This window comes from Chiloscyllium plagiosum, unplaced genomic scaffold (assembly GCF_037043375.1).
Source record: "Chiloscyllium plagiosum isolate Xiang-an unplaced genomic scaffold, Cpla_swu_hap1 HiC_scaffold_16, whole genome shotgun sequence".
In the NCBI taxonomy this organism is placed as follows: domain Eukaryota; kingdom Metazoa; phylum Chordata; class Chondrichthyes; order Orectolobiformes; family Hemiscylliidae; genus Chiloscyllium; species Chiloscyllium plagiosum.
The window spans coordinates 19,439,681-19,465,609 of NW_028270154.1; the positions used below are offsets into that span (position 1 = coordinate 19,439,681).

Genomic DNA, 25,929 nt, shown 5'->3' on the forward strand with positions numbered 1-25,929 from the left:
CTATTCATGTCCCTGTTCAAATGTCTTTTAAATGTAACTGTACCTGCATCTATCAGTTCTGGCAGTTCATTCCACATACAAACCATCTCCGCATGAAAACTTTGCCCCCAGGGCCCTTTTAAATCTTTCTCCTGTCATTTTAAAAATATGCTGTCTATTTTTGAACTCCTCTACCCTTGGGAAAAGACCTTTGCTATTCCCCTTGTCTATGTCCCTCACGATTTTATAAACCTCTATAAGGTCACTCCTCAACCTCCTATGATCCAGTGAAAAAAGTCTCAGCCAATCCAGCCTCACCATAAAACTCAAGCCCTCTAGTCCTGGCAACATCCTTGTAAATCTTTTCTGCATCCTCTCCAATTTAATAATATCCTTCCTATGGCCATCTTCTAAAATTCTATAGGCTCTGAAACAGTTCCCATGGATTACAGGCAGCTAATGTAACATTAATATTTAAGAACAGAGGCAGAGGGAAAACAGCCAATTATAGGCAAAGTAGTTTGATATCAGTAGTGGGAAAAATGCTAGAGTCCACAATAAACAATGTAATAGCCGAGTGTTTGGAGGGTAGAGACAAAATCGGACAGAGCAGTGTGGAATTACGAAGGGGAAGTCATGCTTGACAAATCTGCAGAATCTATTTTGAGGATGTAACTTGTAGAGTGGATAAGGGGGAGTCAATGGATGTGGTTTACTTGGATTTTGAAAACCCTTTTGATAAGGTCCTTACATAAGAGATTAGCATACAAAATTAAAGCACATGGGATAGGAGGTCGTATACTGATATGGATTGAGAAATTGTTGGCAGACAGGAAACAAAGAGTAGGAAAAAAGAGTATTTTTCTGAGTGGTTGGCACTACTTAGTGGAGTACCGCAGGGACCAATGTTTGGACCTCAGTTACTTAGAATATACGTTCATGATTTAGATAAGGAAAAGTTGGCAGATGACACAAAGCTGGGTGAGACGATATGCTGTGAGGAGGATATGGAGAAACGTTAGTGTGATTTAGGCAAGTTAAGCAAGGGTGTGGATATTGATTGCGGATTCAGCATAATGTGGATAAATGCGAAGTTATCCACTTTGATTGCAAAAACATGCAGGCAGATTATTACCTGAATGGCTAAAGATTGGGAAAGGGGGAAGTGCAATGAGAGCAGCTGAGTGTCCTCATACACCATACACTGAACAGAAGCAGGCAGGTGCAGCAGGAGGTGAAGAAGGCAAACAGCAGGCAAGAAGGCTAAAAGGCCAAAACATTGACGTCTTTCAAGAAAGATGTAGATATAGTTCTAAGAACTAAAGACATCAAAGGATATAGGGAGAAAGTGGGAACGGGATAATGAGTTAGATGAGCAGCCATAGTCATATTGAATGGTAGAGCTGGATCAAAGGGCTGAATGGCCTTCTCCTGCTCTTCTAATCTGTGTTTCTTAATGTTTCATGTAGTCATTGTCAATTGTTATAAAAACTCAACTGTCCTTTAGAGAAGGAAATCAGGTGTCCTGACCTTATCTGCTTTACACGTGACTCCAGCAACGTGATCTTACTCTAAACTGTTCTCTGAAATGGCCTCATAAGGCAGTCAGTTCAAGAGCAATTAAGGATGGGATAAAAAAAAAGATACCCGAGTTTCACAGATCATACAGCGCTGTGGTAACAACCTGTTTCTATGAGGTTGATTAGGTATGGGCTGAGAAACAAGGGATAATTCCCCTACTCTTCTTTGAAATAATGTTGCTGACCATTTGCATCCGACTGAAAGAGCAGACAGGGCCTCAGTTTAACACTTCAGAATTTAATGGACCTGCGGGTCTGAAGAACATGACGTGAAACTGTGTTCCTCTCTCTCTCTACAGGAGCTGCTGATATTTTCCAGCACTTCCTGTTTACATCTCCAACACCTCCAGTATTTTGATTTTGGTTTGGTCTTCATGGTTGTGCTGTGTGAATGAGTTAAGATATATCAAATACATTTTCTCACCTTTTTCCATATCACAATCATATCAAAAAATGCACACAATCACCATTTCCACACAATATTCTGTATTTCATGTTCTTGTTACCTGATTGAATGGAGTATATGATTTCTGCATTAATTCCAATGTCCTTGTCTAAAGCAAGAACTTGCAGAACGCCAGTCCCAAGTGGTGCAGTTTCTGTTATGTTGCCACTGTAAATCGGACTGGTAAATCTAGGTGGATGGTCATTTGAATCCTCCACGTTAATAACAGCTCGGACAAAATTCCGTTTAACAGGAACTTCCTGATCCCGCACCTGCCAGAAAAATAAATCAGTTCATAGCTCCATCAGACTCCTACGTGTAGAAAATCTTTTATTTCATTTACGTTTCCAATACAAAAGGAGCATATTAAGAAAATGAGGCAAAGGAAATAGAGTAACTTGTTCTTCTGCTGAAAGAACAGGTTTAAGGAAGAATTTTAATGTCTGGAGGTCATGGGTGGGAAGAGTGGCAGAGGCAGGAGACATCACGACGTTTTGGAAGAATTTTGATGATTACTTGAAATCCATAGCATACAAGGTTACAGGTCAAAGGCTGGAAATGAGACTAGTTAGTTTTTTTGATGACACACAGACACAATGAGCCAAAGGGCCTGTTAAGAGGTTCATGGAATCATAGAATCATAAAGTTTACAGTACAGAAAGAGGCTCTTTGTCCCTTTGTTCAGCCTGCTCTCCAGCCCAAGCTCCCTAGCCCTCTAAAACCATCCAGCCCTTCCATATAGGAAGTCACTTCCACAATTCTCCCAGGCAGTGCATTCCAAATGTTAGCAATTCTCTGATTAAAGAAATTTCTCCTCATCTCACTCCTAACTCTCTTGCTGGTAATCTTGAAATTGTGACCACTCGTCACTGACATACCAACTGGTGGAAACGGAATCTTGTCAACACTGCTCATAACTTTGAACACTTCAATAAGGCCACGTCTTAACCTTCGCTGCTCAAAAGGAGAATAAGACCATTTCCTCTCATTTATCCTAGTGTCTAAAAATCCCTCATTCCTGGTATACATCTAGTTAGTCTCCTTTGCAATTTCTCGAGGGTTTTAACATCCTTCCTTCAATAAATTGGCCCAGAACTGCATACAGTATTCCAAATGTGATCTGACCAATGATTTATAGTGGTGTACCATCACTTCCTTGCTTTTATACTCTTTAACTCTATTTATAAACCCAAGGATCCCATAAGCATTCTTAACAATAATTCCAACCTCCTTGGCCACCTTCAGAGAACTGTATATTTGATCCCAAGATTCTCTGCTCCTGTACTCCTATCAAAGTGGTAACATTGAACTTGTAATGTCTGCACTTAAATTCATCTGCCAGGTATCTGCTCTTTTGGCCAATTTGTCAATGTCTCTCTGAAGATGGTCAGGTCATTCCCACAACTCACTCTCGCTGGCTTAGTATCATCTGCAAATTTAGACATTCTGCCCTCAATGCCCATCTCCAAATCATTTATATAAACCAAGAAAAGCAAGGATCCCAACACCAAGCAATCTTCCCAACACTTATAAATGTTGAGGCTGCATTACTCCACCATCAGGATGACAGGCTTGAAGGCTGTAAAGAGATAGCTGCTGGAGAGATAGCAGGTAGACAACCTGGAAGATTCACTGACACATTCCCGCTGCTGTGGAGCTTTTCCAAAACTGAGCAGGAAATCGGATCAGTAGCCAGCCAGCTGACACAGTTCAGGGTCCAGTGAGGGTGAATGTTATTGGCTTGTTGGTGTTTTGCTGGCAGAAGAACAGCCCTTGCCATGAGTCAAAGTCACTTGATTAATAACGTGTCCCTGTGGCAAGTTGAGGATGCCACTGCAGCCATATACCCCAAAGTGGGGGCCACAGGCAGGAAAGGCCAGGCAACTGGAGGCATGTACCTTTTAAACTAGGCATAAGTGGGTACTGCAGATGCTGGAGTTCAAAGTCAAGATCAGAGTGGTGCTGGAAAAGCACATCAGGTCAGGCAGAATCCGAGGAGCAGGAAAATCAACATTTCAGGCAAAAGCCCTTCATCTGCTCCTCAGATGCTGCCTGACTTGCTGTGCTTTTCTAGCATCACCCTAATCTTGACTTTGATCTCCAGCATCTGCAGTACCCACTTCTGCCTAGTTGCTTTTCAATTTGAGGGGCCAGAACTGCTAACCAATAAGCCAGATGTACCTTAAGCCATCAATTAAAATGCTGTCTCCAGGAAAATCTGGTAGACGTCTGATTGGCGAGTACAGGGAAGGAACACCCCCTTCGTCTAGTCACCAGGGTTTGGACTCTTGTCCTTGGTGGGAAACATAACCTCCATGTGCTCTAAATCCCTCACAATGATCTAACTGAGACTGAGAACTCATTGCAGATTGGGCTGCATTTGTGAAGAGAAACAGCTATGAAATGTCGTCAAGCTGAAACGTTCACTCTTCTCTCCACAGCTGCTGCCAAACCGGCTGCATATCTAAGGCTTCCAGAAACTGTAGCAATGTGTTTGTGTAGAAATCAGCATTCCATACTTCCAGCTGTGATTCAACCCAGTTCCACATAAAGAGCAGAAATATGTCAAGGATCCTCCTTATTCTCTAGATCCTTTTGGAAAATGGCATCTAACTAACATTCCCTCCAAGCTGCATGGCTGCCTGTGCACATAGCCATTCTAAAGTTCTGTACGTGCCAAATGCACCACTGTCTTCCAGTTCCAGAGGTTGTTGCTACGCACAGACCTTAGAAACCCAGGCAGCTGGAAGATAAATTTGAGCGAACACTGTGACTACCTATTAAATATTCTGACTTTTCAGATAGTGCAATCAATCAGTTGAAGACATATCAATGATTGAGTCTGATTTGCAAATCACATTCTTCTAAAAATGAAATGCTGCCAATTTTATGAGGTTGACACAAACTTCGGTTGGAAGCCTGCCAATATGCCTATCAGTCACTGTTTACAACCAGAATTATTTTAACTGGTAGGAATCACAAACAGCAAAGACAAAAAATCATTAAGATCAACCCTTCATGTACTTTACAGTGTAACCATATTTTTGCTCCTGATTCAGCAGAGTAGGTAACAGTTATTATGTCGGTGTATAGATCTGGTGTCATTCTACTTGCCTCAATTTGGAATGTTTCAATTGTTTTATTTTCTATTACAAGTATAGCAAGCAAAATCATACCACGATTTTAGGATTGACATTGGCAGCACTCTGTGCCATTTGAAAAAGGCAATGGATCAACTTACTGAGGGTTCTCCAACAGGAACTTCCAAACACATGACCTCCACCACCACGAAGGACAAGAAGAGTAGTGCATAGGGACATTACCTCCTGCATGTTTCCCTGCAGCCCACACTCTGATAAACACAGCCACAGTTATCTGCCATGGTGGGAATTGAACCTAGATACCCAAAACTTTATACCTGGGTCTCTGGATTCGGAGGCCATCACTTCCCTAGTGATTATGTACTACGTTGCCAGTCTAGCAATAAATGACATGAATTACTTGTGGGATTTGCTTGGATATTGTTGCACGATTAAAACTGTTTGCAAGTGGCATTTATTCTCTGCTACATTATGTAATCAACCATTTCATTTGCAACTCCATTTTGAATACTCCTTCAACATTTTCTCCCCTGTCTAGCCTTCCGTAAGAGATTTCAGCAAATGTTTTTGGGAGGTCAAAATATATATCTTGTAATTACCTCTTGCAATTAAAAAGGTGCCCATTTTACAATAAAACCCTAGTTCTGGCAAATATAATATGATTTAAGGCAGAAATGAAATACCAGATCTGATATTAGCAGATTTTGCACTCATATATTGTAATAGCTGTCTCAGAGGAAATAGCATTCCATCACTCCCCTGCATTCAAGCCTAAATCTTAGTTTAGTCAAATATGCCAGCACATCGCATCATCGGACCCGCTGTGCTCACTGTGATTATCTGTCATCCTGAAAGCTGAGCATGGTGCAACCAGAAGGTTATACAACCAGGACGCTTGGCAGAGCAAACTATTGAAATATTACTTGCATGACCTTGGAAATCAAGGCAAAGTTATCAGTACTGTGGAAATGAGTGCAATTTATCATCTTGAACATTGACAGCAACCATATGGTGGATAGCACAGGTTTGGCACAATTCATGCTTTTCCCATATGCTTCCAGGAAAAATGGAAATTATTTCCAGCTCAATAGCAGTCTAATTCCCAGCCTCCAGAGCATCCAACTTATCATAATAATGCTCCTTCTATGGGGCAAATAAATTTAACTTCAAATGCCTCTAATCTCTTAATCTTAATCTTAATAAAATGGCTTCAGTACAAAAGTCCAGGGCAGTTTTAGGTACAATAGTACATTGTCCAAAATGCTTCAATGTTCAAATCTTACTAGAATACGTTTTGATCCTGCCTCAGTTGGCTAATTGGTCTTACAGTGAGTTTTGGCAATATCAATCAAATTCCCTAATGAAATGGTTAGTTGGAATAAATTGGAATTCAGTGCCAATGTCATTTAGTAAGATTACAGCTGGCTGGTTGTGGAAAACATTAAAATATCCTAGGTGTATAGGGTTAAGTCAAGGCACTTGGGAGACGCTAGATTGAAGGAGCTTTATTCATGTCTAACCATGTTTACTTGGCACTGGAGGTCCTGATGCTGACAGACAGCCATGAATTTCCTTGGATCTTCTCCACCTTCATAACTTTGGTGTTCCAGCAAAATATCTACCAGTGGAGTTAAGAAAGGCCCAAGGAAATTGCCAACAGTGGTGAAATCCATTCAAAAGAAGAACTGACTGGATAAGAAAACTTTCTTCAGAAACCTTCCAAAAGATTGAACTGAATACCTGTATGTGGTGTTGTTTACCTACCATAATGGTGAGTGTGTGCAGGTGTATTGATTCATAATCCAACTCGTTGGTAGTCATCAGCACTCCGCTGGTAGGGTCCAGATGAAACAGTTGTAGACTGTTAATATCAATGCTGCTCTGGATGGTGTAAATCAGTTTGCTTCTTCCATCTGGGTCTTGAGCACTGATCTGCAGGATCTCTGTCAAGCGAGGAGTGTCTTCAGGAATCCATACCTCATACTTATTCTCTAAAAACTGTGGTCGATGTTCATTCATGTCAATGACTCTGATGTACGCCTAATAAATAAAAGCAAAAGTGATTAGAAAAGGCTGCATTGAAACTTAAGAAGTGCATAATATAACAGTGAAGTAGTAGGCAGGATTGTCCTTGAGAGTTGTAGTAATTCCAAGACATAAATATAGTAGAAAAATGGGGAATAATTCAGGAAGCTATTCTCTCCTTCCTTTCTCCTCACTCTACCACCTCGTCTGAGATTTGAGACCATTAGTGATAGGAGATGTAATGGCAGACGCATTCAAATTAAGACGTTACATGATAACCATCACAATTCAGAAATGCACAAAGGAGACACTGAATAGGTGGGTCATATGGACTGAAGGTTTTCTGTAGGGCAGCCCTATCATTTGGCTGCTGCTTATGGGCTGGTTACACTTGGGGGTTGGTTATCTCCATTGGCTGGCATGTGGTTCAGATTGTGAACAGCCTGACTTTGGTTCACATTCTGTCTAAGGTAGTACTGGGGACCTGCGTCTGCACACTGTCCCTAACAGTGGGAAAATGAAATGCCAAGAAAAAGGTCCAGGATGAAGCATCAGCACATAATGAGTCTGTCTTTGGGTACAGCACACACCTGCAGGAAATCTGGCTGCTCAGAATGCTGCATTACAAGGTTGCAATGGCAGTAAAGGGGGGTATTTAAAATTCAAAGGGATGTCTTAGCTACAGTGTGCTTCATTATTTATATCAAGGGAGTTCATTTTATGCATTGTCCATTCAAATAAGTTGCTCTTACTATACTTACTTTTACACACTAGTGGGACATTTCACTCTGGTGAATTCTCAGTGCATAGTCAAGCAGGTGAGATTCCCACCTGCTCTCTTCCTTTGTCACCTCCGGGAAAATAAATCAGGAATTGGGGCAGCGATGAGAATGTGGAACTCACTTTCACAGGGAGTATTTGTGGCAAATACTATATTTTTTTTAACAGGAAGCTAGATAAATATATTAGAGAGATGATTTAATATGTTTTGCTGATGGTTTTTTGGACGTTCTGCTGAGAGAGTTACATGAGCAGGGATGGAAGAGTGTTAAAGGGAAGGTAAACATCAGTATGGACTGATTGGACTGAATGACCTGTCTCAGTGTGATTGACTCTATATAATGCTATGTAGAACTGTATGTTTTCTTACATCCTGTTCTGAACCAGGAATTCATGCTGACATGCAGTTGTAGTTCAAAAGAAACATCATTTCCTTTTCCGCACCAAAATCGAGCCACTACTCCTGCTGTACACTGCCTTGTCCCAGTCTGGAACACAGTCCAGCAGACCTATCCCAGGTCTGCTTTACATATGTTTTTTCTCATTAGTGAACACATTTTCCCACAGCACCTGTGTTGTGTGTGTGTAAGTGCAATGACTCAGTAAAGACACCAATGTGCAAAAAACAAATTTATTTGATATGCCCTCCACCAGGAAAATACCCACGAGACCAGTGAACCAGGAACAAGCAAAGGAGATCAGGGCAATACGTATGTGGAGAAACTGAAGGGGGAGGCTAGGCATTGAATCAAAATAGAATTGGAGGGGCAAAGAGAACGCTCCATCCCCTGCCTCACCTACCTATCCCTAATGGCATCAAGAGCACTGGTGAACACAGCATGCTCCCTCTCCAAGGACACCTGGGCTCGTACATAACCACGGAAGAGTGGCAGACAGTAGGCAGAAATGACCCCCTCCAAGGCCCGCAGCCTGGACCTGTTTATTGCCAGCCTGGCCAGGCCCAGAAGCAGACCATGAGGAGATCCTCTGATCTGCCTGAACCCCTCCTCATCGGACAGGGTCTGCTTTACAAAGGGGTTGTGTGATGAGTTCTATCAGAGCAGGTCATTGCCTGTTACCAAGGTAACTTATAATCACCATGACATAATTAATTAGAGGTTTCCCATGGGTCTTGCAGGGCTTATCACCACAATCCATCAAGTGCTAAAAGCAACATATGACTGAAGTTTTATTATCTCTGTTACAACATGGACTGTGAGAATCAGTGGGATGGAAGATGGCCATTATTGTCCAACCTAACCTCTGCTGTTTGTGGACAAATATTTAGTTTCCAGCAGAGATAACTACATTCTAACTATTTGGAGGAATCCCAATCTGGATGCCCCCACCAACACACACTGCTCATTAAGGTATACGTTTGGTCCCAAACGCCTATTAATACGATTTCTCAGACATAATGAGAACAGAGCAAGAATCCTTCTAGAGTGTGAAAGGTCCAGCATCTCAAGAGTACATCTGCTCATTGGGGATTGTCCCTTACCCAGTTTTTAAAATACGTGATTTTTCTTTTGATGAGATCCCTCAATATCATGAGAATCAATGGATACCTCATGAGGTAGTGAGTCATCCAGATTTGCCAAATCCCAAACCACACTCAAGTCAGACTAGAATATGACATCAATAGCTATCACTGACTAATTGGAGCAATGCAATCTATATCTTTATATTAAATGTGTTCCTGTAAATGACAATTTACTCAGTGGTTAGCATGCTGCCTGACAGCGCCAGTGACCTAGGTTCAATTCAACCCTCGGGTAACTGTGTGTGTATGGAGTTTGCACATTCTCCCCGTGTCTGTGTGGGTTTCCTCTGGGTGCTCCAATTTCTTCCTACTGTCCAAAGATGTGCAGGTTAGGTGGATCGGCAATGGGAATTAAAGGGATTGGGTCGAGGGGGTGGGAATGGTTGGGATGCTCTTCAGAGGGTGGGTGTGGATTCGATAGGCAGAATGGCCCACTTCCACACAGTAGGGGTTCAATGAAATATGAATTTCTGCCTTAATTGAACTTGGTATAATTTTAGTGATGGACCTTATGGGAATTGATATCCTTCACTTATTTCTATAACGTTTTATAAATTCCCTTAGATACAAAATTCTGGTAACTCTCAGGGATTTCACTCTCAAGACTGCCTTCACAAGGATTTGCAGCTGAAGGCAGAGCCACAGCCTGGTCAGCTGCACTCTTGTGGCTGCATGGGACACACAGTATGTTTCCTGCTCTTCACCTTGAGGAGCCCTTGTTCAAACTCATTTTCCTACAATTTTTTATGTCTCCTTGATCTTGACTTTCTTTCCCAACTCTTCCTCTCTCTCTCACTTTTAATTTCCTTACTGCAACTAACACCATGTCATTGTCTTCAGCTTTCAACTGTATCCGGGCATGTACTTTACTACTCAATTTCTGTGTTATCCGTCGTTTTTTCTCTCATGAATAATGTAAGAGATTTAATCATACACTCTGGTTAGTTGTAGGTTAGATTAGTAGTTAGTTGAATTTTGTCTTTTTTTTCTCAGTATCTCTTCTTTTGTTTGATAGATTTTGGCTATTATTTATTTAAGATTTAATTGTCTATCAATGTTCATACATGGGTTTTTTATTTGTAAACTTGTAAAAACATGTTAAATTTTCAATAAAAATATCTGTATAAAAAAATTTCAGGTTTTCTGGATTTTGGGCAAATTTCTAAACCGAACTGCCTTGATAAATCTTTTAACTGTCTGAGAGACAAAACATTTATATCCTCACAAATAACTTCCCCTAATTCTGCTAGGAATGCACTGGCTTTGAATGCATATTTCTATACTGTGGTAATGAAAACTTGAGAGAGTTGTTCACAGTTTGGTCATTTAAAACACATTTCAAAGTGGCAATTTACCCAATGCAGTTCTTTTTTTTCATCAATAACTAGAGCTCCCAATTTGCCGTGACCAGATCCTGGGCAAAGTCCTCCAATCCATTACTAATCCATATGGGATACCCCAAATCATTAGCTCCCAGACGACATGAAATGGAACTGGCTTCCTTATTTTATTCATTCACCCACTTGGTTGGCTACAACAATATTAATTTAGAAAGGATCATTTCCCTTTTCTCCTTACTCCCCAGATCCAAATAAACTTTTGATTTTAAAGTCAATTTAGCTAGATTATCTTGATTGAGATCATTATTGAACAAAAGAAGAATTAGTCACACAATCTCTATATACACTGATTAGAAATAAGAGGTGAGTCTAAAAAGATGAAAATTAAAAAAGAAACGCATACTGATCAGTCTATGAATTGCTTACAAAGACTAGAGAGTAGAATATCGTGCTTAATGCAGTAGAGGGAAACAGTCATTTCCCAATCCTTGGTTTAGCAGATTGGTTGGGACTCCATAATCCTGATTCCTTCCAACTGTGATTTAATTCTAGCATTCAGGATGACTTACTTTATTTATTCAGGGGATGTGGGCATCACTGGCTGGGTAGCATTTATTGCTCATGGAACAATTAAAAGTCAGGAAACATATATCGGTCAAAACGGGTATGGGTGGCAGATTTCTTCCCCTAAAGTACCTTAGTGAATTAATTGAGCCTTTACAACAATTCTTAGCAGTTACATGATGACTATTAGGCTAACTTTTAATATCAAACGTCACTTCTGCCACAGCAGGATTTGAATTTAAGAACCTTAGTCTTGGAAATCTGGATTACTAGTTTGGTGACATTACCACTACATCACTGATTCTGCTGAGAGGGAGAGAAAGAGAGAGTGAGAGTGAGACATTGTTTCATTTTGTCTGATTCACAACACTCAAGAGTGAGAGACGGGCAACTTGCCGATAATTTTCCCCACAGAGTAACTCTCTAAACTGGCATACATAAGAATGTTCAGTTCCACTAGTAGACGCCAGCAGAGTTGAAACTCATTTTTAATCACTGTCCTTTTTTAACATAGGGAAAAACATAAAACATGTCCAGGGTTTGGGACTCAATCCGCAGAGTGGGGCTTGCAGTTGAGCAAGGTGCCATCTACCCCTGACAAACTCTGTAGTACAAGAGATCATAATGTAGGCTGTTTTAATTTGCTTCCCCTCCACCTGCCCCAAGAGCTTTTATTTGAAGTTTTCTTCGCATCTATAGGTGTGATATTTTGACGGTCTGATTAGATTAGATTACTTACAGTGTGGAAACAGGGCCTTCTGCCCAACAAATCCACACCAACCCGCTGAAGCGCAACCCACCCAGACCCATTCCCCTACATTTACCCCTTCACCTAACACTATGGGCAATTTTAGCATGGCCAATTCACCTAACCTGCACATTTTTGGACTGTGGGAGGAAACCGGAGCACCTGGAGAAATCCACACAGACACGGGGAGAATGTACAAACTCCACACAGTCAGTTGCCTGAGGTGGGAATTGAACCTGGGTCTCTGGCACTATGAGGCAGCAGTGCTAACCACTGTGCCACCCATGTCTATCCATCCAAACAGTCACTGAATTTACATCCTTCGGCATTTATTGCTACATCAGCCCTCTTTTAATAACACATTTTGGAATTAGTCATGACAATGCTTAGTAAAATCAATTTTATCTATTTACCTACATAAAACAAGGGTAATATATAATGCTTTCCTCACTCTTTAACAAAAGATATTACACTTTAAAGTGTAACAAAAAGAGTAAAAACACCAACCACTTATTGCTGGTTTTCTGATCTTGTGCATCTTGCACTCTTCAAAAGCAATGGCCATTCAAAAACATCTTCCAATCTACAGAAACCTCCCTCAGCAGTGAGCTGTTAATTCATATCTGGATGGGCTTCATTAAACTGCCTGTCCACTGTCAGTCGTTGAGTAGATTCGGGTCAAATTAAGTATAGTACCATCTGAGTGGAGAAGCATTGTAAGTGCATTCCAGACTTCGATAAATCACTGCAATGATCTCCAACAAAGAGTCATGGAATGGCTCCAGCAGGTGTTAGCCTGTGTTACTGGCATATGGAATTCATTAGGACTGTGCGACAAAATAAACAGTACAAAATGCACATATTAATGTCCATTTAACGCTCATACCTGAGTTGTGGCAGCATTTGTTCCATTTGTCATTTGCACTGTTAAGTTGTAATTTGATGTTTGACTCGCATTTAATGGTTTAGCAATGGTGATGGTACCACTGTTCTTCTCTATTTCAAACTCCTCATTGTCATTCCCACCTGATAAGAATACAAATATATCAGCCTCAAAAATATTTATTCCAAATTCAATGTCAGACAAGAAAACCGCCCTCAAAAATATTTTTACACTTAACATGAAATATCAAGTCAGCCTTTTCAGAACGTAGGTACAGAGCAAATAATGGTCATTTTGCTTACAAAGCATGGGCTTTCCAAAGGACCAAGCATAACTTACATTTCCAAATGAGAATTTTAGTTTAAATGTAGTCTGCAAGTGAAATGACAGTAACTCATCCTTTCTATAATTTTGCCCACAAATTAGCCACTTCTTTGATCTTAGCAATGTCACAGAAATGACTGGTGTATACACTCCCCCTACAAAAATACAGCCAGTACCATGGAGTTAAACACATTTGTAAAAGAGTTACTTTCATTTGGGGCATACAGGATTGTAAAAAAAATCACACTTTTTCAGTAAACAGCAAGGAAAACACAGTTACATGATTAACTAATGACATAATAAAATGACATGTAAATGGAAACTCTGAGCAACTGTGGATTTATTACATTAAAGGCCAAGTGAAGGAACGTAGTGTGATGAGCAGATGGATTACCCAGTGGGAATCGAGGTCCTACCATATGGTAACAACATGAATTGAACGACATTGCAAGGAAGTAATGATCTACTCTAGACTCACAGCAAATGCTCTTCTATCTGCTGCACATGGATTGTCATTACTCTGCATGGAATGGATACATCATTGCTCACTTTACATCTTTACAATTTGTGCCTCTGTCTCCTGATTGTGTGTGGCATCTTCACCCATATAGAGGCACAGCCATTCAATACCGAGCAGACGGAGAGTCTTGTGCCTCTGCTGGCTGATTTGGTAAATGCTGAGTTGCAACGGGGTCGTACAGACTAGGAAGGCTTTAAGTTCACTCTCCAGTTCATGCAGGGATGCTTCAACTGGCTTCAGCATGATGGATTAGGAAACAGTAAAAGTCAGCCAGGGCTCCTGCTCTTCATTGCTATCCTGTAACCTCAGCTGGAAGGCTTGCATTTGTGAATGTTCACTGCAGAAATGATCAGACTTGGCCTTGATACACTTTCTCCCTTACAATGTTTGCACTCTTAGCCAATGCCTGTTTCTGTAAGTTCCCATATGGAGAATGACAGCTTCACACCTCAGTAAATCAGTGATTTGAATCATAGTCACAGAAGGGGGATATCCGGCCCCTCCTGTTCTTCCCCCATAGCTCTGTACATTACACTTCAGCAAGTGAATATCCTAATGCCTTTTGGAAGCTGCTAGTAAATCTGCTTTTACTACTCTTTCTGACAGGGCCATCCAGATTGAAATCATTTGCTGCTTTAAAAACCTCCACAGATGCAGGCTTTTTCTTGTCAGTTATCTTAAATTGCTTGAAGAAATAACATACAAAAAGTGAAGAGATAATTGTGGGAGTCACTACAATGATTATGGCTATTTGGGCACACTGGGAGCAAAAAGAGTTGGAATTTGGAACTGACTCAGTATAGGTACAAAAGATTTAACCTGTACCATTGGCATCATTCTGTATCACACTCTAGCCACCTGACCAACTAAGCTAGCTGATCCCCATTTCACAACATGCACAAGATCATGTCACTTCTGTCGCTCAACTATGGCCCTTGACATCTTCACCAAATAAACAGGGCTGGTGTTTAACAATATTGGCAAGAAGTTCAAAATTAGTTGCTGTCAAAACTGGATGTGATCACCTGAGCTCAGGAGGATTCCTCAGAGGCTGTTTCCAGAATTTGATTCATTCAGGAGATGCAGGCTTTGATGACTGGATCAGCATTTACTGCCCATTCTTAAATCCATAGTTGCCCTTTAGAAGGTATGGTGAACTGCCTTCTTGAACACTGCAGTTCATTTGGCACAGGTACATATACAATGTTTTAAGGGAGGGAGTTCAAGTAAGTAACAAATTACTAAATAACAAGTAAGGAATTATAATATATTTTAATTCAGGATATTGAGTGGCTTGAATGGGAATTGGCAGTAATCCCAATTATCTACTACTCTTGTCCTTTAGATGTTACTGTTCATGGGTTTGGAAAGTCTCTGAAGTCTTGGTGAATTTCTAGATCTTTAGGTGGTACACACTGAGCATTGGTGATGGAGACAGTCATCAAAGGATATTTTAATTCGCGAGTCTTCTCTTTTGACATGAGAACATTGCATCCTTTTATCTCACTTTCCAATAAAGGGATTTCATTACTCCACCCAAATTGCAATAAGGCAACAGACCAGCTATCCTTGCCTCTGTGTGAATGCTCCAGTGTGTTCAAGTGGTCAGCTGCAATTGTGCCTTGAAATGCAATAAACCTCCTCCACATGTACATTAATAATGTAATTTAGAAACCCAGGAATAAGGATAGGATGGTAAACCTCTCAAGCCTTTTGTGTCATTTATTCAGATCCTGATCTGTATCTTAACTCTATCTTCCACCTTGGTTCACTACCTCTTAATACATTTGCTTAACCAAAATGTGTTGTCTATAAATGTTCAACTAACCCAGGCACAACAGATTTAGTGGGAAGAAAGTTTCAGATTTCTACTTTGTCTATAAAAGTGTCAGCCACGGCCAATATATTTTTACTAAGATCTGATACCCATGACCGGAATACAGCACTTGCATGCTGTAAATCTAATCAGAGGCCATAATCTGGCATCTTCTGGACTGCGTATTCACAATTAGCACGCTATGAAAAAACTTGTTTCAGAAAAAAAATCAAATCTCAGCACAACTGTAGCTAAATTATATCTCATTCAGTAAAGGAACAAACTTCACTGAAGAACTTCACAACAACCACAAACAAACAACACGAATGGTTGCTTAAACGTAATGAGAAAGTTTCAATCCATTGTAAAGCAGAAGATGGTTATCTGCAGGTGCTAAGTATGTGAAAGAAAGTGTTCCTACTTTCAAAAACGCACCACATAGTAGGCTTTCAACAAAAGGTTAGGCATGAGGGATCTGGAGAACTAGCTAAATGGTTAGCATATTAGCTTTTCTGTAGAAATCAGTGAGTAAAGGTAAATCAGAATCATTCTGATTGGAGTAAAGTGACATTCTATTGGGATTAGTGCTGGCACCATTGTAATCCATAGTTTGCACTAATGATCTGGACTTAACAATATGTAATTTAGTGTCAATATTTGCAGTTAGCATCAAACAGGACAGCATAGTTAAAAATGAGGAATGTGCAACATAACACATGACAGTAGAAAAGTTATATTCTGTATAATTTTGTGTTATTTGAGAAGATGTAAATAACACATATAGAGGTTACTTCCTTTAAAGAAACGATTGCTCTTTTTCAACAATAGATATAAGCACTGTCACATTTACACACGCTTCTGAACGACATTACAGTATGAAGTACAATTTGTCTGTCATGAGGTGTTATCTGGTTATGATCTCATTGATCCTAGTAACCATGTAAGTACATGCAAATTTGCATGTGTGAGCTTCAGCGATGATGTCTGCAGATTTGTTGCTTTATGCGAACATCAAAGCCAAATACAATGTCATCCTCCACTAATATTAAACCATACATTTCCAGCAGAAGCTCATGGCCTATTCTTCCCCTCTTTGAATCAGGATACACCAACTAACTTCAGCAGTTGTATCATCAACTTGGATGACATTTTCTGAGATCCTTCTTATAAGTACATCATTTTTGTTTAATTGTCTGCAATGTCACTTACTGGAGTGATTCTAAAGTTGTACTGAATCCAGGGATAATTGATGGGCCTAGATAGAAACCTCCTGCTCAGGCTACGGTATGCTGTAGCTCTGTAAGCACTTGGTCTCGAAAGGTCTCTATGAATCCAAGAATTGTCCACCTCAAGACAGACAGGAAATGGTAGCACTTCTTAATAGATCCATCATTGTCCCAATCACATCCCAGTTTGAAGAGTGCTAGAGAAAATGCAAATTCTTTCTTTCTATTTGAAGTAAGTCCATGTAATATAATCTAAGCATAGCTTCTAGGGTGAAATTATGTAATTAGTTCATTTACTGTCAAATTACATCCAAGCCAGTGATGGCAGGTTCATCACACTGATCTGGCTAAGCCTTAAACAAAGTTCTGTGAAGGGAGATAGTCCTTTTCGTTTTAGCCAGCAAACTGCTATTACTTCAGCAGACTCGTTGGGCAACTCCAGCATTTTATAGAAAGATGAGCAGTTTTAACCAGGAACAGTTTCAATACAAACCGTATGAGGTAACAAATAATCCTAAATCATAAAGAATAGAGATAGTTCGGAAAGTGTATCATTGCCTTACTGATAATATCAAACCACAATTGGCTCTTAGTGAGTTCTGTACTGGTCACCCCAACCATATGATTCACCGGGTCCGTCTCCATGACAGCAAAGTTAAAGTGAGGCTCGTCAAAAGCCAGAGGTTCCATGGATGGTGGAGGCTTTTGAATCCATTCAATATGTAGACGGACAGTTGTTGATTTCTGTGGCCTCCCATTGTCTGAAGCACAAATCTGAAAGGACAGATTACAGAGTTTAATTGCTTGGATTTCAAAAGTAATTCTAGTTCTGATGACGTCAAACAATGAATTTCAGCAATGGAGTGTATTGCATAGACTCATTGTCTCAAACCATGATCACTGGGTCTAGCTATCCTTGTCTTATTCCTGTTATATACCTACTTTACAATTGCAGTACAATGTTAAATGGCACCTCCTTCTTAGACACCATGTTAACCTGCAGCCACATGGAGCTAGGAGAAAGTAAGGACTGCAGATCAGAGTTGAGAGTGTGGTGCTGGAAAAGCACAGCAGGTCAGGTAGCATCCGAAAAGCAGGAGAATCGACATTTCAGGCATAAACCCTTCATCAGGAAAGTGCTGATGCCCGAAACATCAACTCTCCTGCTCCTCGGATGCTGCCTGACCTGCTGTGCTTTTCCAGCAACACACTCTCAGCCACATGGAGCTGTACACTCTCACCAGTCACAGAAATAATGTTTCACCATTGGGTATCCTCACACTATAAGTAAACATTGTGTGAAAATTTATCAAAACCTGGGTTCCTTCAACTGAAATCCTATTGCAACAGTACAGACATAATATCATTTTGAGCCATTTGTCAGAGCCAATACTTTAGTCAAAGGACCAGTTCCTTTTAATGTTAACAGTAAAATGAAATAAACAATACAGTAAATAAAAATGGGCTAAATAGGTTAAAAATATGTTCCTATGCCTATTGATAGTGAGAATTTTAAATGGGACATGGGCACATCATACCAGAGACAACATTGTCACAATCAAGTAACTGTCACAATCAAGTAATTACAATATTATATTTTTATAAAGGAGGCTAATTTGACTTTAAATAATAGACATAGCACATAAGAAAATGGCTGTCAGAGCCATGCATTTCAGACATAACTCACTGCCAGCAAAGGCAGACTTGCCAATATGGAAGAATCAATCAGTTTGAAAGTGAGAACCTTGAGTCAGAAACAACGATGCAAAATATAAATATCCCAACATCAACCACAGAGGGAACCACTTAGAATTTGGTTAACCTCTCTGACACCACAATGGGTCCTTTATAGTGGGAAAATTCAAGCCTTCTAGTACAAGCAAGAGGATGGGCGAAACCTTCACAGGGAGTTCCAGCATAACCAAATTTACTCTGTGGGACAATCATCCGTCGAACATAGCAGCCATCTTAAGTTTGATCTGTACAAAACTCTGTGAAACAGTCTTTTAAAACAGAATTCACTAAGCACAACTACAGAGTCCACATCACAGAAAGATATATCTTTTTAAAGAGAAATGTTTTCAGAAATCAACCACGGTTCTGCCAAAAGTATCTAAGCAGGTATAAGGGCATTCCATTGGCTGTTTTCCAATCCTCTGGGACTTCAATCAAAGCTAAAATTCTTGAAAGATTATTACAGTTCACCCACTATCTCTGCAGGTGCATCCCTTCTAATCCTAAGATGCAAACAGCAAGGTTCTGGAGAATTATCAACATTTAGCTCCACCAGTTTCTCACATACCTTTTCTCCAGTGATAGTTATTGTATTTATTTCTAACCCTTTTTCCCTTGATTATTTAGTACTTTTGAAAGTACCTTCTGCCTTGAAGACTGATGCAAGATATTCGTTCAACTTCTCAGTGATTTACTGGCACCCCATTTTATTTCCCCAGCTTGTTTCTCTGAGGTGCCTGTGATCTCTGAGGACATAAGGTTGCCTTTTGTTGGTTTCTTAAACATTCTCACCTTTTGGTTTACCATGAATCTTTGCCAGATCCTGTTTTTTTTTCTTTCAATTTGATGCAGTCCTCAACTTGCTTGGTTAACTACTGTTAGTTTATTCTCTTTCTTACTTGGGATATATCTTTGTTGTGAGCCATGAACTATTTTCCTAAATATCTGTCACTGTATCTCAAAAAATGTTTCTGCTAAGCTTCTTTCCCTGTCCATTCCAGCCAACTCTGCCTTCATTCCTAGGTAATTACACTGTTATTTATATTTTGCACTGTTGTTTCTGACTCAAGGTTCTCACTTTCAAACTGAATGATTCTTCCACATTACAGTTACTATTTCCTCAAGGATTTTTATTTGTAGATCATTTATTGACCCTGTCTCATGCAGATTCCAGTGTTCAGCCAATTTACTTCATTTCACGTGATGTTAGGAAATGACTGAAACTACAGGATACTACAAATTTCAGACTGTAGGTTCTGATACCATTCTAACAATAGTATTCAAGACTTGCAGAAATTTCTTTGTGCCAAGCACAATGTAACAACACAGGTATCTGCAAAAAAATGAGAAAAAATCTCCCAGATACACACAAAAAAATGGAAAAATCCAAACTGGCTAATTACCATCACATCAACCTGCTCTTGATCATCAGTAAAGTGACAGAAGAAGTCATCCACAGAACCGTCAAGCAGCACTTGCTTAGCATAACCTGCTCAGTTTGGGTTCCACCAGGGCCAGACTTCTGCTAACCTCATTACAGTTTTGATTCAAACACAGACAAAAGACCTGAACTCCAGAGATATGATTGGTGGTGATGGTGATGGTGGTAGTGGTGGTGGTGGGGTGGGGGGTGTCAGTGAGAGTGACAGGACCTTGACATCAATGGTTATACTTCACTGAGTGTGGCATCAAGGTGCCTTGGCACAACTACAGTCAATGAGAATCAGGGAAACCACTCCACTGATTGGAGTCATAGCTAGCTCAAACAAAGTTATTGGACATGACTCATCTCAAGTTCAGGACGTCGTTGCAGGAATTCTCCAGAGTGTTTCCCCAGGCTCAGTCATTTTCAGTTACTTCATCAATGTCCTTCCCTCCATCATAAGGCCAGGAGTGGGAGATGTTCACTGATGGATTGCACAACATTCAGCTCCATTTGCAACGCCTCAGATACTGAGGCAAACCAGGTCCAAATATAGCAACCCCTGTGCAATAATCAGGTTTGGACTGATCAGTGGCAAGTAACGTTCAGGCCATATCAGTACCAGGCAATGATCATCTCCAACAAGAGAGAATCTAAACATTGCATCTTGATGTTCAATGGCAATACTATTGCTGAGTTCACCCACTATCAACATTCTGGAAGTTATCATTGAGCAGAAAGTGAACTGGACTTGCCATACAAATACCATGGCTGTAGATCAGCTTAGACAAGGAATTTTGTGGCATGTAACCCAACTCCTGACTCCAAAGGCTTGTCTAATATCTATGAAGTACAAGTGAAGTATGCGATGGACCACACCCACTTGCCTGGTTTAGTGCAGCTCTAACACTCAAGAAGCCTGGCACTATCCAGGACAAAGCAGCCCACTTGATTGGCATTGCATTTACAAACATTCACTCCTTAATTGATGCTCAGCAGCAACAATGGGAATCAACTCTAAGATGCACAACAGAAAGTCACCAAGGCTCCACAGCATTTCCCAAACCCACAACTACTAGCATCTAGAGAGATAAGGGCAACAGATACATGGAAACACCATCAACTGCAAATTCCCCACTAAGGCATTCACCATACTTACCTGGAAAAATATTGCTGTTTAGTCACTATTGCTGGGTCAAATGGGTGGCACAGTGACTCATGGCTAGCACGGATGCCTCACAGTGCCAGGTTCAATTCCAACCTTGGATGACTACACTGTGTGGAGTTTGCACATTTTCCCTTAATCTGCGTGGGTTTCCAACAGGTGTTCCAGTTTCTTTCCACAGTCCAAAGATCTGCCGGTTTGATGGATTGCCCATGCTGAAATTGTCGGTATTGTCCAGGGATGTGTAGGCTAGAGGGAGTTAGCCATGGAAAATATGGGGTCATGGGGATATGGTAGACAGCTGGGTCTATGTGAGGGTTGGACTCAAGGTGCTAAATGACCTCCTTCTGTGATTCTATGATTTTAAAATCATGAAACACCCTCCCTAATGCCCACATTAAACAGTCTGCAATGGTTCACAAAGGCCACTCACCACTACCTCCTCAAGGGCAACGAGGGATGAGGAATAAATGTCCATAGCCCATGAATGAATAGAAAAGTATATATTTTAGTTTATGGACCACTTCAAAGACACCCCTGGTGTGACTGTGATGCCAACTTGTCAATTAAAGTGAGGTTGTCACAAAACTGTAGAAGCATTTAAACCAACTTCACTTCCAATGAGTCATTTTTTAACCTACTGACTGCTGTAAAATGTCCAAATAGGTTCTTTCACAGCTTTGATGTTGCTGCTGATCTCTGTGTCTAATAAGCTGAGCCTGAAGGTGTGCATGAAGTAGCTAGACCCTACAAGCCATTATATAGCACTGAAACATTCACCACTAACTATTGCAAAAAATAATAAAGTTCACCCTTATACCTGATGTCATTTTCAGATTGAATATGTTAGATGAAACCTTCTCAAAGCTGAGTTGCATAGTAATTGCTTATACTTCAATGACGCCAGGCAGGAAGCCCAATATATCAGAATGCAAATTGTTACATGCAGTGAAAGAGATGTTGAAGGAAATTAAGCAATTAGGAGTACAACTATGTTATAATGGGGTGGAATACATCTGAACAAAATAACACAAACTGACCGCCTGAACACAAAGTGACCCACGCTGCCCTAAAAAGGCATTTTGAATCAAACTATTCAGGCATGTCATGACACAGCTTTGGGTCAGGTGGGACTCAAATCCAGAACTCAGACGGAGAGTCAGACTGCTACTGTGCTACAACAATCCTGTCCACATTACCCGATATTGGCTACCATGAACACTCATTGAAATAAGAAAGCCAGTTAACACATCAGAACAAACAGGGCCTGTATTTGCTTATGTCAATCCATATTTTAGCAGTTACATTTGCCAATTTGCTTTATATCATTGGAAATCACCAAGTTAATCCATCAGACAGAGGTCAGAGCATTGCTGGATTATTAGTGCCACTACATGCCATTGCATATAGTCCTGTGGCACAGTAGTAGTGCCCCTATCTCTGGGCTAGATGCACTTGATTCAAATATCACCTAACCCTGTCAAAATCTAAGAGAATAGCTGTTTTAAACTAACTGCACCATTGCATGGCATGCAGACTTAGTATCTTGACATCTCTGCACCCCACCAACTCTGCGACAGGCAGTAAGCTATACACCTCAGAGTTGTTTAATAGATATTTCTTAAAGCAATCACTGCCCTTAAATCTGAAAATAAAATTGTCTATTATCTACTATACTTTAATTAAAGCCGCAAAACAACCACAAAATCATTGGCTCAGTATCAGTACATATATGTTACCTATCTCCAGTATAATTAAAATAGATGCATTCCCATCCACAAAATATTTAAAACACACAGTTCACTAACAACTTACTCTCTAATTTCCAATTCTTCACTGTCAAAGGCCTGCCTCACAATCCACTTGTCTTTTTCTAATTATGATGCAATTATAATTATTGCTTCTTCAACCTCTCCTCTTTTTCATGTCCCTGGCCTTCAGATACACCAAAAACTTTCCTTCTTTTTGCATCCTCAGATTTTTCTGAGTAAATGACTTTTTTTTCCTCATTTTGAGTTTCTTAAATTTAAAGAAAAATGATAACCAGCAAAACATTAAACAATTCTCATTACATTATACATCACAGATACTTTTCTGTGGACGGGGAAAATCAGACTTGCTATCACCAGAGAAAAGATGCTTTAGTGTGTTTGTAGTGCAAATTCTTCCAAACCTTAAGGGCATGTAGAAGATGATTATAACATAGGTCGCGGCATCAAACAAGATTAAGGATCAGAAGAAAACTTTAATATGCAGCATGAGATACAGAAAATAGGCTCCCAGCCAAAGAGTGACTTGTTTAACTGCTTTGAAATCATGCTGGATTAATGGCCCAGATTAGACATACAGGCCAGAGTTTTCTGGAAATGCAGGTGTCCTGCCAATGGGACAGAAAGTGGGCAGTGACTTAGCATCAATAAGCAGCAACATTTTGCCAGGAGCAGGCAATTAAGTGGCTACCACCAGGTCTGTTGTCCAATGAAGCATGGAGGCCTGTCCCCAAGGCAGGATCCCTGCCAAGAAAGAGGATATTGGCAGCAAATCTTCCAAATAACCCATGCAACATGGCGTGAGTAATAGTGAGTATCCTTATTATGACAGTTAGATAATAGACCATTACCACTTGGAACAACTCCAAACATCATAGAGCACCCTGAAAGAAGACGCATCCCACCATGGAGTTTGTTGTTAAGCCATCAGAGTTTACTCCCTCTTATTGGCCTCTTAAATGGGCTTCCAAAAGGCAATTTTCTCTGCCAGTTTTCCTATTACTGGTAAAATGGCATGACAGCTGGAAGTCATCGGGCATTCCCTCACAATGTCTCACAATGTCATTTTGCCAGCCTTCCCAATTCCCCATGCACTGCCAATGAGCTCAGAAAAATAGGACCATAGTCCTAAAGTCAGTGGAGTAGTGGAGGGTTTGGAAGAATGTTACAGGTTGCAGGGGAGCTTGGATAAACTGCAGAATTGGGCTGAGAGGTGGCAAATGGAGTTCAATGCAACTAAACGTGAGATGATTTACTTTGGGAAGAATAACACAAAGTCAGAGTACTGGGTCAATGAAAAGATTCTTGGCAGTATGAATGTGCAGAGGGATATTGGAGTCCATGTACATAGAGAGAAAATGAGGGCTGCAGATGCTGGAGATCAGAGCTGAAAATGTGTTGCTGGAAAAGTGCAGTAGGTCAGGCAGCATCCAAGGAACAGGAGAATCGACGTTTCGGGCATAAAAGAAGGGCTTATGCCCGAAACGTCGATTCTCCTGTTCCTTGGATACTGCCTGACCTGCTGAGCTTTTCCAGCAACACATTTTCAGCTCCATGTACATAGATCCCTGAAAGTTGCCACCCAGGTGGATAGTGCTGTTAAGAAGGCATACGGTGTGTTAGGTTTCATTCGTAGAGGGATTGAGTTCTGGAGCCGCAATATCATGCTGCAACAATACAAAATGCTGGTGTGGTCACACTTGGAATATTGTGTACAGTTCTGGTCCCCATATTTTGGGGAGGATGTGGATGCATTGGAAAAGGTGCAGAGGAGATTTACCAGGATGTTGCCTGGCCTGGAGGAAAGGTCTTATGAGGAAAGGCTGAGAGACTTGGCTCTGTTCTCATTGGAAAGAAGAAGGCTAAGCAGGGATTTGATAGAGACATACAAGATGATCAGAGGATTAGATAGGGTAGACAGTGAAAGTCTTTTTCCTTGGATGATGTACGAGGGGACATAACTACAAGTTGAGGGGTGATAGATTTAAGACAGATGTCAGAGGTAGGTTCTTTACTCAGAGAGTGGTAAGGGCGTGGAATGCCCTACCTGCCAATGTAGTTAACTCAGCCACATTAGGGAGATTTAAACAATCCTTAGATAAGCACATGGATGATGATGAGATAGTGTAGGGGAATGAGCTGAGAATAGTTCACAGGTCGGCGCAACATCGAGGGCCTGTTCTGTGCTGTATTGTTCTATGTTCTATGTTCTGGGTGCAGGTGAAGCTGATAAATACCCTGAAACATTTTAAGTGCAGCATTATCAGAATGAGGCCATCATTACACCGCAAATTTATAATACAGATTGTATTTTGTCTGCTGGATTAAATATAATGTTGCAGACACCTTTAGTTCAGTCACAGTGGTGTTTATTTGCCTCGTGGATGTGATGCATTAGAGCTTTGATACTTAGTATCAATCAGCTGTAGTGACAGCCAGGACTGATGCATTTATTGGAAATCACAGCAGGTCAGGCAGCATCTGTGGAGAGAGAGATGCAAGCATTTTGAGTTTAGATGACTCTTCATCAGAGCTGTAGTGAAATGTGGAGGGGGCACCACTTATACAACAGTGGAGATGAGGGTGGTGGAATGCTGGGGAGAAAGGATGTTGATAGCGCAGATTAAGTGATTGGAATGAGCAAAACAATGGTGTGTTGAACTGCCAGATTGGAAAGAACAGACAGTTCCACTGGAGGAGGGGCATGGAAGAGAGGACATGGTGGCAGAGAATGTAAAAAGTAAAGCTAAAAGGGAAGGAATGGGATTGAGTTCACAGTTTGAAGGTGTTGAACTCAATACTGAATCCAGAAGGCAGTAAAGTACCTGGTCTGAAGGTGAGCTGTTGTTCCTCCAGTTTGTGCTGTGATTCGCTGGAGAGTTGCAGCATGCCAAGGACACATGGGCATGTGAGCAGGACACTGTACTAAAATGACAGCTACAGGAAGGTCAGGGTCATGCTTGC

The 25,929-nt window shown here is 40.7% G+C and overlaps 1 protein-coding gene across 2 annotated transcripts in view; it reads right to left on the bottom strand.

Annotated features, from left to right (window-relative positions):
• Positions 1-25,929, bottom strand: part of LOC122556511 (protocadherin Fat 1-like) — a 161,416-nt gene that overhangs the window by 42,578 nt on the left and 92,909 nt on the right. For both annotated transcript variants that reach the window (XM_043703233.2, XM_087995195.1), the window contains exons 6-9: positions 17,438-17,648; positions 12,992-13,131; positions 6,870-7,145; positions 2,066-2,276 (exon numbers count right to left, since the gene is read on the bottom strand). In XM_043703233.2, coding sequence (XP_043559168.2) covers positions 2,066-2,276; positions 6,870-7,145; positions 12,992-13,131; positions 17,438-17,648 — 838 coding nt within the window. The remainder of the gene's footprint in view (positions 1-2,065; positions 2,277-6,869; positions 7,146-12,991; positions 13,132-17,437; positions 17,649-25,929) is intronic.